General features: G+C 46.0%; 1 protein-coding gene and 1 long non-coding RNA gene across 2 annotated transcripts in view; both read left to right on the top strand.

Moving 5' to 3' along the window:
• The window catches only part of LOC118453116, a 9,469-nt gene extending 3,806 nt beyond the window's left edge, over positions 1-5,663 (top strand). Inside the window, exon 3 of the long non-coding RNA XR_004843064.1 lies at positions 5,653-5,663. This is a non-coding gene — a long non-coding RNA (uncharacterized LOC118453116). The remainder of the gene's footprint in view (positions 1-5,652) is intronic.
• A 1,400-nt stretch (positions 5,664-7,063) lies between these two features.
• On the top strand, positions 7,064-12,304 carry GRXCR2 (glutaredoxin and cysteine rich domain containing 2). Its single transcript, XM_035902646.1, has 3 exons — positions 7,064-7,408; positions 10,103-10,318; positions 12,125-12,304. Exons 1-3 carry the CDS (start codon positions 7,064-7,066, stop codon positions 12,302-12,304), a joined length of 741 nt encoding a protein of 246 aa, XP_035758539.1.
• Positions 12,305-13,321: the final 1,017 nt, after the last annotated feature.

Consider the following 13,321-nt stretch of genomic DNA (forward strand, 5'->3'; position numbering starts at 1 on the left):
TCAAGGTTTTTTATGTAAATCTCTGGCAGAGGATGAAGATGGCCATGGACTTCAGCGATGCTTGGTGCAGGTCAGGCTGCCTACCATCACCAAATGGAGACAAAGCTTAGTGCCTCCTGATGTGAACGTTAGAGCTTATAGTTATGTCCAAGGCCGAGCAAATCTTGCAATGTTTTCCATGATTTTGAAATCGTGTTGTTAGGGTAATTAGTTTCAGTGCTGCTTGTGCTGGTACCACCCATTTCAGTTCATGTCTGTTGCTATTTGTGCCTATTTTCTGCTAATGATATTAAGCAAATTCACTGTTGTGAATATCTGCAGGAACAGAGAAAACCGAACAGACTGCTTTGAGCGGGAGGTTGGATTAGATACCTCCTGAGGTCGCTTCCACCCTTGATTATGTGGTGATCCTAAATCAAATAATGAACGTGTTATAGCTAGCACTGAGCACTGTGCGACCCACGTGTTCAGCCAAAGCTGGCTGGGGCAACTCATATTTAGAAAATTCTTCAGGCTTTTAAAATAGTTTATTTAAAAAATGATGCAAGATAAAAAAATTACAAATGTTATGAGCTGCTTGCAGAGATAAACAGGAGACAGCTAGAAGCAGACCTTTGCCCCTTTGCTTGCCTTTTCCCATGTAGACTGGTTTGCAAGACCCCCAGTATAAACCAGTCTCAGCTAAGACTTTCATGCTGCTGCAGAATAGGAAAATACAGAGCAGTAATTTGCAGAATACTTTTATTCAGTAAGGTATACTTCTAGCTGCAGATACCAGTATCTCCTGATACAGGGGGTAAGCAGAGGCATAAGGCTGTAGTCTTGCAGACCTCATGTCCGTGCCCCATATCTCTGCCTGTGTTCTTCTGCAGTATATTTGCATGGCGTCACTGTCACCTCCCCAGTACAGAGGTGGCCACCCTGAACTGCTACACTCTGCTGCCCAGGGACTGCATGAGGACGAAACGATGCAGCCTGGTACAGCGTGCTGCTGTTTGCAGCGATGGTGAGTCTTCCACCAACTGATCTGGAGGCAAAAGCCTGGGTCTAAGGAGTGCTTTGGGCAACTGTTTCGAGAGCAGACCTTGTCTGATCAAGGTGGCGATCCAGCCTGAGCACCGGGAAGGAGTTCAGGACTTGGAAAGATGGCGATCTCGCTGCTCAGCAGGCAGTGCACTGTGTTATTTCTCTTACACAGGAACATATGATTTAATTTCTGAAGCACATTTAAGGTATGCCAAAAGGGAGAATTCTTTTTTGCCTCATACAGAAGGGCTGGCCTGGTCCTGTCCTTTTTGCCACCTTTCCCCAGAACTGCTGTACTTTGCTATTACTATAACTTTCTACAACACAAATACCTGTGTCATGGTAGTACTTAACGGAAAGAGGAGTGGTGGAATATAGTTCTTTGAATCAATGGCATGCTCCCGTTTATGGGAATGGAAACCCAGCTGGAGCAGGCTTGTGTTTCACCACTTCTTCAGCTAAAAATACAGAAGGGTGTTTGGCAGACTCGAGTGAAATAAGGGGAGCCAGCAACAGTGAAGGCCTCTAGCTTGAGAGCTTTGAGACCATGCGCCGGACAAATGCTGTGTGTGCTCCTTCCAGATCCCAGTCTTATCCCACACACTGTACTGGGAGGCCTTCTCTGCAGGTAAGGAAACAAGTGTGGCATTCGGGCAACCGCCTCAGGCTGGTGGGTGAAGCAGTCTGGTCTCGGTTTCTCCCTTCATCAAGCATCTGCTGTGGCACTATACAAGACTCCTGTAACCAGCATAACCTCCTAGGCAGTCTTACATCAGCAGGTAAAATGTTTTGTCCCATGTGCAGATCAAGTCACCTCTTGCTGTGTCTGGTCCAGCTGCTGCCAGCCTGGTCACCTGTCCTGCCACATTTGCTCCTCCACAGGCTGGCCCCAACAGCGAGGGAGAGCGGCTGGTGTCTGGACAACGGTCTGTGCTGACAGCAAGCTTGTTTAAAAGGAAGTCACTTCTTTGTTTTCTTTATTTTATGAGATCACAAATATGAGGATCATTTTCTCCTGCCCCCCCTGCCTCCCCCGGGCAAAGAGAGGTCAAGATCGGCTTCTGGCCTGTCTGGTTGCATGACATGGAGCTATCGTGGCCATTCTGCCTGCTGGGTGGCAAATCCTCGTGGCTGGCAGGTTGAAGGGAGCAAGTCCTATAGAGCAGATGCTATTATCGGGAAGCCGCACTCACTTCAACTGTATATGGAAAATCCTCGTTTTGTAATGAATGATGAAATCCAAGCACAGGCTGTCAGGCCAGGTGGAGCGGTGACCGTGCTGCCTGCAAGTGCTCTTCGGGGAATCCCAGGCCCTGCTCTTTTTGACAGTCGTGCAGTGTGTTGGGAAACATCCCTGGTTAGCTGGCACTGTGCTGTGAACCACAGCAGTCCGAGGCTCCGTGTGGGCAGCACACCCAGTGCCTCTGGGGTGGTGGGAGAGGATCCCTGGGTGGTGGAGGGGTCCCTGCGAGGCAGGGATGGCACGGACCTCCCCAGCCACTGTCAGAGGAGGGCTGACCTGTTCCCAGGGCACAGAAATGCATCTGAAACCTCCTGACTGCGATTCTGCAGTTCAGAGGAAAATGGAAAGTGGTGGAAGGGAGCCTGAAAATTGGACTGAAGAGCAAACATGTGAATAACTTCCAAAGAGTCAAAAACTGGCTCTGGCTTGGACAACCCCCCTATTCCTGTGATGGGGCTCTGACTCTCCTTACGTTGTTTGTTCTTCTGCTTTCACAGTGACTTGTCTCAAAGCTGGAGCCATTAGCTAACGGGTGTGGTAAACCCAGCAGGCTAATGGCTGAGAGGGGATACGAGTGCTCTCTCTAAATACATCAGGAGGTAAAAGCTATCAACGGAGAAGAGGTATGAAACTAAAGGACAGTATTGGTGCAAGTACATATGGGTACCAATTGGCTGCAAACAGATTTAGGCTGGAAACTAGTTCTAATTGTGCAGTGAACTAGCACCTGTAATAGTCTCTCAGATAAAGCAGCAAGGGCCAAAACGTCAGGATGTTCCCGACTGCCGAATTAGCTTATGGAAAGGGTGATGCAGCATCATGGCAGTGGCAGCATGCAGGCCACGGCGAGCCAGGAGCCCGGTGTGGTGCAGACGCCAGTGCTTTGGGGGTTCAGTAACTCACCCCAGTAGGGGCAGCTGGTGCAAGCCCTGCCTGCGCCGGGGGGTGCTCTGACCGCGTGCCTCTCTTGCAAGGGACAGGTTGTCCCCTGCTGCAGGGAAACCCAGATGAAGAGCAAAAATAGGAAAGTTTCCTTCTTTGCTAACAGTCAGTTATGCTTAATGTGGCATGCCTGATAGCTCCTCATACGCACCACCACAATTACCTGGGTAATGCCACTCTCTTTCCCACCATTAAGTCTTGCAACTCGTAACTAACTCCTTCCTCTCTCTGTGTACCTAAGCGGTGTCTAAATGCTGGTGAGCTTTTCCTAGCACTTATCCAAAACGTAACCTTTTCCTTAGGTTAGCAGCAAGCTGCTCTCTGTGCAGAATCTTTTCACTCCTGCTTTTATGCACTGGCCTCTTCAGCACACACAGAGCCTGTTCCAACTCCTTTAAATTATCAGCTAAAATTATCTTCTTGACCTGCTGATCTGAACCTTTCTGCTTGCTACTCCCACGCTGAAGCAAGTTTATCATTGGTGTCCTTGCTCTTAAGCTTCTGCCTTGCTCCTTTGCTTCCTTCATATCTGACCTGCCCTCTTATCCATGACCTCCAGCCCTTCTTTGTGGCCCCTCGTGCTGGCTCAGGCCCCTTTTTTGTCTCTTCTCCAGCAGTCACCCACAGACCTTACTTTAAGGCACTGTGTGTGCTCAGAATAATGTGAGTGGTGGGGCAGGAGTGAAGTGTTTGGGCATTGCAGCAGCTAAAACCACAACGCTGGTCCCCATCCTGGTTCATTGCCTACCCTGTGCTTTGGCAAGGAGGAGGATCGTAGGGCTTGCTCTAAGGAAGCGAAACACAACAAAATATTTTTCAGCAAACCTTGCAGGCGGAAACTTGCCTTCAAAGCATGACAGTCCAGTTCACTACAGCTTTTCTTTCTGTCCTGCTTTGTACATACCCTACTTTGTTGCAATAGATCTAAACCAACACGTTGTGCTCCTCAGGGCAAGGACTGTCTTTTGTTCTGCAAAGCCTCCAGCATGCTTCAACAATCGCTTCGTATTTCCTGACATGGGGAGGAAGGGGAAGAGTGGCCCCATGCTTGAAAGACAAACGTCATTAAAGTACAGTAGGAAAGAGTCTGAAGTAAAGCATAGTGCAGTGATGATCCAGATCATGAAACTTAATGAATTCACTGTGGAATGCAAAATGATTATTGTTGTATTTTTAGCAAGACTTGTGCTGGCTGTTGGAAACAAACCCAGGCTGACCCGTGAGAGCAAGGTGAATGCTGCTGTGCTGGCAGGGCTGTTGCAGGCAGCGGTGAGGAGCTCCTTACAGCCCATCCATCCGTCACCCGCCGCTCCCCAGCTCTCACCTACAGCTGGGCGCCCAGCACACCGTGACGCTCCCCCACTGGAGTGGGACAGAGGTAGCCTCATGGAACACCACCTGCTAAGTCCCTGTTTGGGATATTTAATGTGGAAAGGTTGGCCTGAGTTGTTCAGAACAGCTAAGAAACGCAGAAAGGCTGTTCGGAAATCTTTTCTTTGCAAGATTTATCTGTACAGGGACATAAAGTGCATCCATAGCTGAGCGAGGGATCCCTCTGCAGCAAGCCTGAATAGCAGCCTCTGCGTGCTGACCTTGGGTTCACATGGGGAATGTGTGGCTGTAGGACTTTGCACTTCTGATTCCACCCTGACTGTAGCCCCTGCGCCGGCAGCCGCGAGCTGTTGGCATAAACAGCAAATCCAGCTGGTAGTGCTGCAGAGGACGGGATTGTTGTAATGTGAAAATTACAGGGCCTGGGTAGATCTGTTGTGTTTTGACAGCACCTGTAAGTAACTGTAAGGATGGGAAGTCGCTTTGCTCCTCTTGCAAATGCAGATCATGGCAGTGGTGCTCACGCCGTGTTCTCTCATTGCTGCTTTGAACTTCATTTCCTGTTTGATTGTTCCCTTAATCAAAAGAAAATGAACTCCAATTAAGGTATCTTACAAAGTATGATTTCTGTCAAATTAAGACCGCTGGTGTACCTTTGAAAAAGCAGTAATGTTGAGGCCTGATTCAGACAGGACTTAGAAGAGAAAGGGGTGGATCAAACTTCTCAAGTAAATGCAGTAAGAGCCGAGTTTGATTCATGCAAATCCAAGTTTTCATATAATGGGAGATCCTCCTGTTTGAGATAGGATGGGAGACTGACATGAACATTATAATAGTGTTTTGGAAATGAAAAGGGCGTATCCGTGGCTGTATGTTTACCCAGGCGTGTTCACGCATGTTGTCTTGGTGGAAAACACATCTTTTACGTGTACTTACGATGAGGCTTGCAGCAGCCCGCGGAACCTGCAAGAGCACCGTCTGTCACGACAAACTGCTTTCGGCATGTGAAGACTGTTCGGTGGGCTGGAAGGTCTGTATTGTGTGTTATTAGTATACAACCTTCTAAACTGTCGTCCTCATATTTCATGGACAAACTTTTAATAAACAAGATAAATTGTTCTATTGAGAATATTAAGTTTTAAAAGCACTTGGTTTTGAATTAAAAGAAGATAGCCTTGGCAGGATGTAGGCAGAAAGCTCAATTTAAGACCCACTCAATGAAACTGCATTTAATAGTGGAAATTTACTGAAATCTTGGAACTTGAAAGATTTTAACTCCTGTTGTGGGTACTCGATGTAAGAAGGTGTTAAAACCCAGAAAGCAGTTACTCCGTTAAAGCATTTTGTATTAAACATGCTCTTCATTTTTTGCCTCAAAAGGCAAGACAAGCCCAAAGTGCAGAGCCAGGGCTGGCACAGTGAATGAGCCCCTGCTTTAACGGAAGGATGAAGCCCACACCAGCAAGGTATCAGTTTCAGGGTAACTGGTGGGGACCTCTAATGAGGGGCTGTCATAGGAAGGCAACTTGGGTCGTTGCTCACTGCCTTCGGGATGGAGCTTTGCACGAGTGTCAAGGAATTAAAGTCCCTCAGACACCAAGTGAGGCTGGCTGGAACCAGCACCTTGCAGAGCCGCAGCTGTGCAAAGCAGAGACCTGCCCCACGCTGATGCCCCTTCTTTTCCAGGGTAACCTGGGGCCCCATCCCCTTCTGCTCTGCACCTCTGCCAACCTCGGCTTTGCCTACTGGAAAAAAAAAAAAAAAAGACCAAATGAGAGTAGCTGCGCTGCCTGTGCTCCTTGAGCACATGTGAGGGACTGCAGATGAGCAGAGGATTGGGCCTCTGGTGGCTCTCAGTAGGTGACTGTCTTTTAAAAATGAAAAGCAATCCCAGAATGGTCAAAAGGCCCTGAAAGTCAGCAAGGATTATGAACAGGGATTGAAAGCTAGAGAGAGAGAAAATCTTAATTAGATCTCCACCAACCTGTAGAGGAACACATTTGGATTAAAACGAAATGGGAGCTTTGTACTCTCAGGGTTTCAGTGCAAGAATGGAAGAGGAATTATTCACATTTGCCATTTGTGAAGCTGGATTGCTTTTTCTGTGAACTTGTCTCTTTACCTTCTCACCTTGTCAGAAAATTGTGAAAAGCTGCTGGGATGCTATATTTGGGGTAGTTCTTATCACAGTACATAGCAGAAACATTTCCATGGCTTCCCAAGATGGGCAGAGTTTCCTCTTTAATCCTCTCCTCCCCAAGTTAAGTCCTTTCCTCTCGTGGTAAGCCAGCCTGTCCGCCATCCACCAACCTGCCTTATATTTCACTACCATCGATATTTTCTCTTTGTGAATATCTATCAATATTTAACACAGTGGTGTCAGTTTTGCTGTAAGATGAGAGGAACTACTAGAAACCTTGAATTATACATTGTATGGCTGGGGGAAGCAGGGGAGAGTTTTCTTTTGGACCCAAAGCTCTTAGAGTTGATCTCCAGGACCTGCAGCTTGAAATCCTAGTAATGGATGAGCACCAGAAAAAAATCAATCAGCGGCATGAGGGAAGGCCCCGCAAAGTGAGGTTCAAAATATCGTCGGCTTACAGTGGTCGAGTGCTAAAACAAGTCTATGAAGATGGGCAGGAACTCGAGCCCCCCGCCAAAGAGCACTCTCGGCGTTTTCTCCGCCACTGCTTCGAGCTGGGGGACCATTTCTGTGGGGCCGGGGAAACACCACAGAACAGGTTTTACCCGCCAGCCAAGCTGACTGCCCAGCGGATCAGCATATTCAAAGAGGACAAGAAATACAGTCTCACCAGTAACTCTCCTCTCCTCGGTGACTACCAGTCAAGCGACAGCCATTGCAGGGTAAGTACTGTCCAGCCTAGGGCTGTCAAACTGTTTGGAAACCAACTTAGGACTACACCATTTTTGGAGTAATGTGGTAAAAGGAGTCTCAAACCGGAACCGCATTCTGATAAAACTCAGTTTTGCCAGTCCAGGATTTTAAAAGTGTAATTGTAAATCTTCAGCCTTTACCCCCAAATGCTGTATTCTGCTTACTCTGGAAATGGCAGGAGCTGCATCTTTTGCGGCAGCGCCATCCGCAAGTGAGCAGCATCATGTGAGCTGTGCTCCATCTCCTCGCTGGGTTCATTTGCATCTGCCCATTTTGTAGAATAAGTTATAGCATTTCCATATATATCAATATCTATACATAGTAATCCTAATGCATCTAAAGCAGTCAAATGTAAGGTGGATATTATCTTAATTAGTTATGTTTAAAACATTAAAGTTGCATGACTTGAGCTGGCAAAAAGGTTAGCGCTGCTGGCAGCGTACCAGTGAGCCTCCGAGCGAGGCATCCGCATCCTCTGGCAAGTCAGAGTTACCCTTTGGCTACTCTGAAAATCCCAGCTTAGTTTCACTGGGTATTTTGTTAACGTATAATTAATGCCATTGATATAGAAGCGTCTCTTTAGTCTTAATAAAAAGCCAGTACATGTGTAATATATGTTAAACTGATTAATACACGGGGATTATGTTCATTTTCTTACCCTGTTGGATTAGATTTATGTATCTCTTACTGCTCTTCGGTTTTATCAACTCTAGATGTACCACCTAAACAATTCATACAACGATGATGGTGTCTCGGCACAATTGATAACGCAGCCATGTCACACTGATATGCAAACTCTAAATGGAGTATGTTATATTGATATAATCAGCAGACTTGTAAAACGCGAGGTGAGTCTGCTCAGAGAAAAGATAAAAAGGAAGATGGTGTGAGGTAAGCTGGCTTGCTGAATCGATACCAGGCCTTTCCCTGGGCCACTGCTCATTCAGCTCCAGCTCAAACTGAACGATGAGCAGTTAAGTGTCAGCAAACAAACCAGCTCGTTGTCCGAATCCCCCCCCCTCGCACACCACCCCAGTCCTGCAGTGCCTGCTTGGTGGTGGTGGTGCCGCCCCAGTTGCTTGCAGAAAGGTCAAGAATTGAGCGTATCTCCAGAGAGAAATACGAGGTCCCGCAAGTACACCAACCGCTGCGATGCGAAGTTGTGTCGTCATCCATTGTGGTCTTTGCATGAATAAGGAATGTCACTCTGGCTGCGATACGAAGTTGTGTCATCCATCGTGGTCTTTGCATGAATAAGGAATGTCACTCTGGCACTTATACAAAGAGATTGAAGTGCTTTAAAAAGTATAAGATGCTTTCTATGGCCTTGGTTTGAATACATTAATAGTCCATTAATTCTTGGTGCCAATCAAAGCTGCATGTAGGAAACCCAGATGGCTGATATTTGAACTATATTTAGTTGATACATTGGGCATCTAGTTTGACTGAAAATATCAAACCACGATGACTCTCTCCTGCCTAAAGACAGAGCACTAACATGATCTTATCCATACCATTAATTTGTTCTGCATTCTTGGGTAACACCCATCTCTATTCGTAGTTTCCCTAACCATAAATACCTTGAGTAATCACGCTCTCTGGTACCAGTTGTGTTTTGTATCAACTTGCATTTGGTATTTGGAGATACCATGTCTGTGTAACAAATACGAGGCTTTTAAAGCCTTCTGCAAATGGTAAAGATTTGCGCTCACCTGCCTCCCTCTCCATGTTTCTCCCCATAGAGAAGCAAGTGCCCAATTGCCAGGAGAGCCATTGGCCACGTCGTTTCAGCAGATGTGACTCTGGCAGGGTATTTTCTTAGGAGAACATTTCCTTTTGCATTGCTTCTTGACACAGATACTTAAACAGAGTGAAATATGAAGAGTGTGTAAAACAATAGGCTATGGTAACTGCCATACGATACCTAGTGCAAAGGGGAAAGGGACCAGGTAAGCAAAATGCTGCTTTTGAAGAAACATTTGACCATACCAAGTTTAGCTTTAAAATCATTAGAAAAGAACACAAATTCACGTGTCCCCACAGATGATTGTTTAGACTGGCTCTTCACTGTTAGGAACACACTTTAGCATTAGATAATGAGATTTTTTTAATCATCTGACCCTTTTGCCAGCATTAATAAATTACAAAGAAAAGTTTTCTTTTAAATCTGAGAAAAGCCCATCAAAGGCTGCAGAAAGTTATCACCATGGGGAACTTCTACTTTTGACCAAGCCCATGAAAACCCCTCTCCACCCCCCCAACTACTCAACCCTCAAAGAAATGTAGGTCAATCCCCAGTGCAGAGGTTGCTTTTCCATATATGCCAACACCACTGCTCTTAGAACTGTGCCATCTTTTTTTCTTGCATATGGGTTGGAATGAGAATTTAGATTCCAGAAAGCTTTCCCCATCCAGAACATGACATTAAAGTGGGGCTCCTAAGACTTGACCCGAAGTCTTGGTCTCCTCCCATAGCCCATTAGGGCCATCTCTCCACTGCTGTTCTGCTCAGTGCTCTGAGAGGTAGTGGGGAGCTGGCTCATGCTGCAGAGCCAGCAGAGCAGATGACCGAGCAGAGAGGATGTTCTTCTGGGAGCCCAGGGATCATCAGTGTTTGTAGAGTGTATTTATACAGGCGAGACACTGATAAGATCCTTCTACAGGCTTCCCCAATTCTAGATTTTGGCAAGATCATCATCTACACTAATAACCTGAAAATCATCCGTGCACCAATGGACCAGAAAGAGCTTGTGAGAAGAATCGTCCAGACTGAGGGAATAAATGACTGGGCCTTCATATACCGGGAAAGGAAAGAAAGATTTGGTGGTGGACATAAAAAAGATGTGGAAAAAAAGGTTGCCTGCAACCAGTATGTCCAGGTAAGAGAAAATGGAAAGTGTTTTTTTCCCCTAAGGCTTTTGGCTCTTGCAGCCCTGGTCAGACCACTGAGTATTCCCACCCAAGCCCCATCTATGTCAGTATCTGGCACTTAACTAAATTTGGAATAAAAATATAATTTTGTTCCTCTTTCCACTTGGGATCAACGCTGCTCTGCAGTTTGTGCTCTGGGGACAGCTGTTCTGTTTCCAGATGCTCATGTGTCCCACTTGATTCTTCCCCTGGAGATCACTGACATTTATGTAGCTTGGCTTAGGTCCATCCTTCGTCACCATCTCCCAGTGGAATAAGAGCAGGCCGGAGTTTCACCAGCCTGACAAGGCTAAACACAGCTGCTCTGTGGTTGAGACTGCTGGAGGCTAAAATTTTAATATCAGCTGAAATAAGATTGTGCCTTCCACTTGTTTTTTCATGGGTTAGTCTTTGTTGGTCAGAATCCCAATTAGTCTGACCATAATTTGATCCCACAAAACATAATGTTGGGCAAATACGAAGCCTTACAGTTTTGCAGATCTGTGACCAACCTGTGCTGAGTGCAGGTTACCTTGGTCCTTCTGCAACCACCAGCCTTGCTTATGGCTCATTTGCACAAAGACCCCATGAAAGCTGAAAACAGCCCTGAGAAACTAAGCTGGAATTTTGGCCTTTGTCAGCTTTGAAATAAACTTGATTTTCTAAAAGAGGGCTCTGACATAAAAGCCAAGATTCATCCCATCTACTGGCAGACTCCTAGCTGAGACATCAAAAAATTACTTTTGGCCTTTGGGGAAATATATGTTGAAAAGGACCTCCATAAGGTAATTGCTTGCCTTTCTCCAGTTGCCCTCACTGGAGGGGCATGATTTGGAGAAGGACAACATCTCCTGTAAGGCATTGCTCCCAAGAAATTTGTTAACCTTGGAAGAACGCAGCAAAGTCCTTCTGTCTTCCTTGATGTTTGGGAACAAAAAGTAAAAATTGAAGGTCCTAAACTGGACTGAAGTAATTTGGACTTTCTATACACTGGTATTATGAACACCCATTTAAAGATGATCAAACCACAGAAAGGTTATTCTTCTGAGAAGTCAATTAATTTGGACTATTAAATTCATAAGCAGGCACCAACATGAATCAAATCTGGCACCAACTCCTCATATCTTAGTTAAAACCTCATTCTGTAGTGCCATGTAAAGCAGAACCACTGCACAGGAATGATGTAGGACTCTGAACCTGACATCAAAAGAACGAACCTGCTCTGTGCTATGTTCTTCCTGATGCAGATATTTAATAATTTCTGGGCTCTGTGGAAACTCTGAATTTTAAGATGGGATTTGAAAGTGGCTGCCTGGCACCCTGGGAGAGAGTTGCAGGCACAAGGGGCAGCTTGAAAGAAGCTGTGCGTGTTGGTGATGAGGGGCAGGAGAGGGCGAGGAGAAATGCTCCAAGAAATGAAGCATGCCTCAAAACTGAGGCTACAGAGCTGAGAAGATGGATGTGTTAAGAAATGACAGGAAAACGGGTGGAGCTATGCAGACCCTCGCAGGAGGAGAAAGATGAACTTGAACGTACTGTGTTATAAGCCCAGTCACATCAGCTTCTCATTTTCTAGAAGCATCCACAAATTGTTGACAAATATATGGGAGACTTTTTCTTGAAGATGTTGCTGTAGAGAACTGAGTATTATTGGCAGTGTGGCAGGGCAGGAGCAATGATTCCTTAAAAGCCCAGAAGACAGAATTTCCCTGTCAGGTATGACTTTGGTGACTGATACCCAGTAACAGGTTTTTTTCACGATCTGTCTCTTTCAGGAAGGAGATGCTGAACACGGTTGTTCCCAGTGTAAAGGGTCAGGCTCTGCTCCTTGCTCACTGTGCCATGGCAGCAAGTTTTCAATGCTGGCAAACAGATTCAGAGAGTCCTACAGGGCTCTCCGATGTCCGGCTTGCAACGAAAGCGGCCTGCAGCCTTGCCAGATCTGTGCTCCCTGATCAGGACCGCCATCCCTGCAGCTGCCGACGAACACCTCAGCAATACATTGTTGAAAACTTCAAATTATTTAACCTTCAAGCAGCCTCGCTATAATGACAAGTTTTTTAAAAGATGGGAAAGGCACGTGATACATGACTCACTGTAAACGTGAATACCACACCTCTGCTACCGACTGTTCTTGTCTGCTACATACGCCCATCTAACTTTTGAACCAGCCCAGACCCCCGTGTCTGACAGGATGAACGTATCCCCCGATGCTAGAGAAAATTATCAGCACTGGGAAATTAAGCACCCACATAAATGTCTCCGGCATCTGGAGCTGAGCCTGAATTTGCCTGCACTGTCCCTCAGTCAGGTATTTGGTGCCCGGCACAGCCAGGTCCCGGTCCACCAGGCACACCAGTAACACCATTAAAAGCAGTAGAAGTAGGTGCAGTTTGGGCGCGTCGGTAACATGCCAGGGTGTAAAGTCTGTTTGTGTGACAACAGCAGAGCGGTGCCTCCCCTAGGTTTTAACTTGCTGAACGTTTTAAAATGACACTGTCTTTTGTAGTTAACTCTGTAGTTGCCCTGCAGTGTCACAAGCATTTCCTGAAGATTTTGCTAATTCTTACATCTGTTTTAGCGGACACAGTGATTCCTTTGGGGTCTGATTTATGGGAAGAAATTGAAAACCCTTCCCAAACCTGGCGCTATAAAAAATGTACAATAATTTATTATTATAAATAGAAGTTATTAAGTTTTTAGCCTACTTATGAGGAAGTGCTGAACTAAAATTCCCCCGTACGATGCTCAGCACTTTTCAGGATCAGGCTGGTGGTGAGCAGGACTTCTGTTGCTTAATATTAATCCCATGTTGTAATCTGCAGAAGGTAAACTCTAATTAGTTGAGGTGAAGCAATGATGTGGGATACTTTGCAGGCTGCCACTGGTGGCAAAGAACACAGGGGCTTCAAGAGGTTGAGGTAAACATGGGAAATGGTATTTTTCCCCCAAAGCATTAACTTATTACATTT

The sequence above is a fragment of the Egretta garzetta genome, unplaced genomic scaffold, assembly GCF_000687185.1.
Source record: "Egretta garzetta isolate BGI_Z169 unplaced genomic scaffold, ASM68718v1 scaffold1, whole genome shotgun sequence".
NCBI classification, from domain to species: domain Eukaryota; kingdom Metazoa; phylum Chordata; class Aves; order Pelecaniformes; family Ardeidae; genus Egretta; species Egretta garzetta.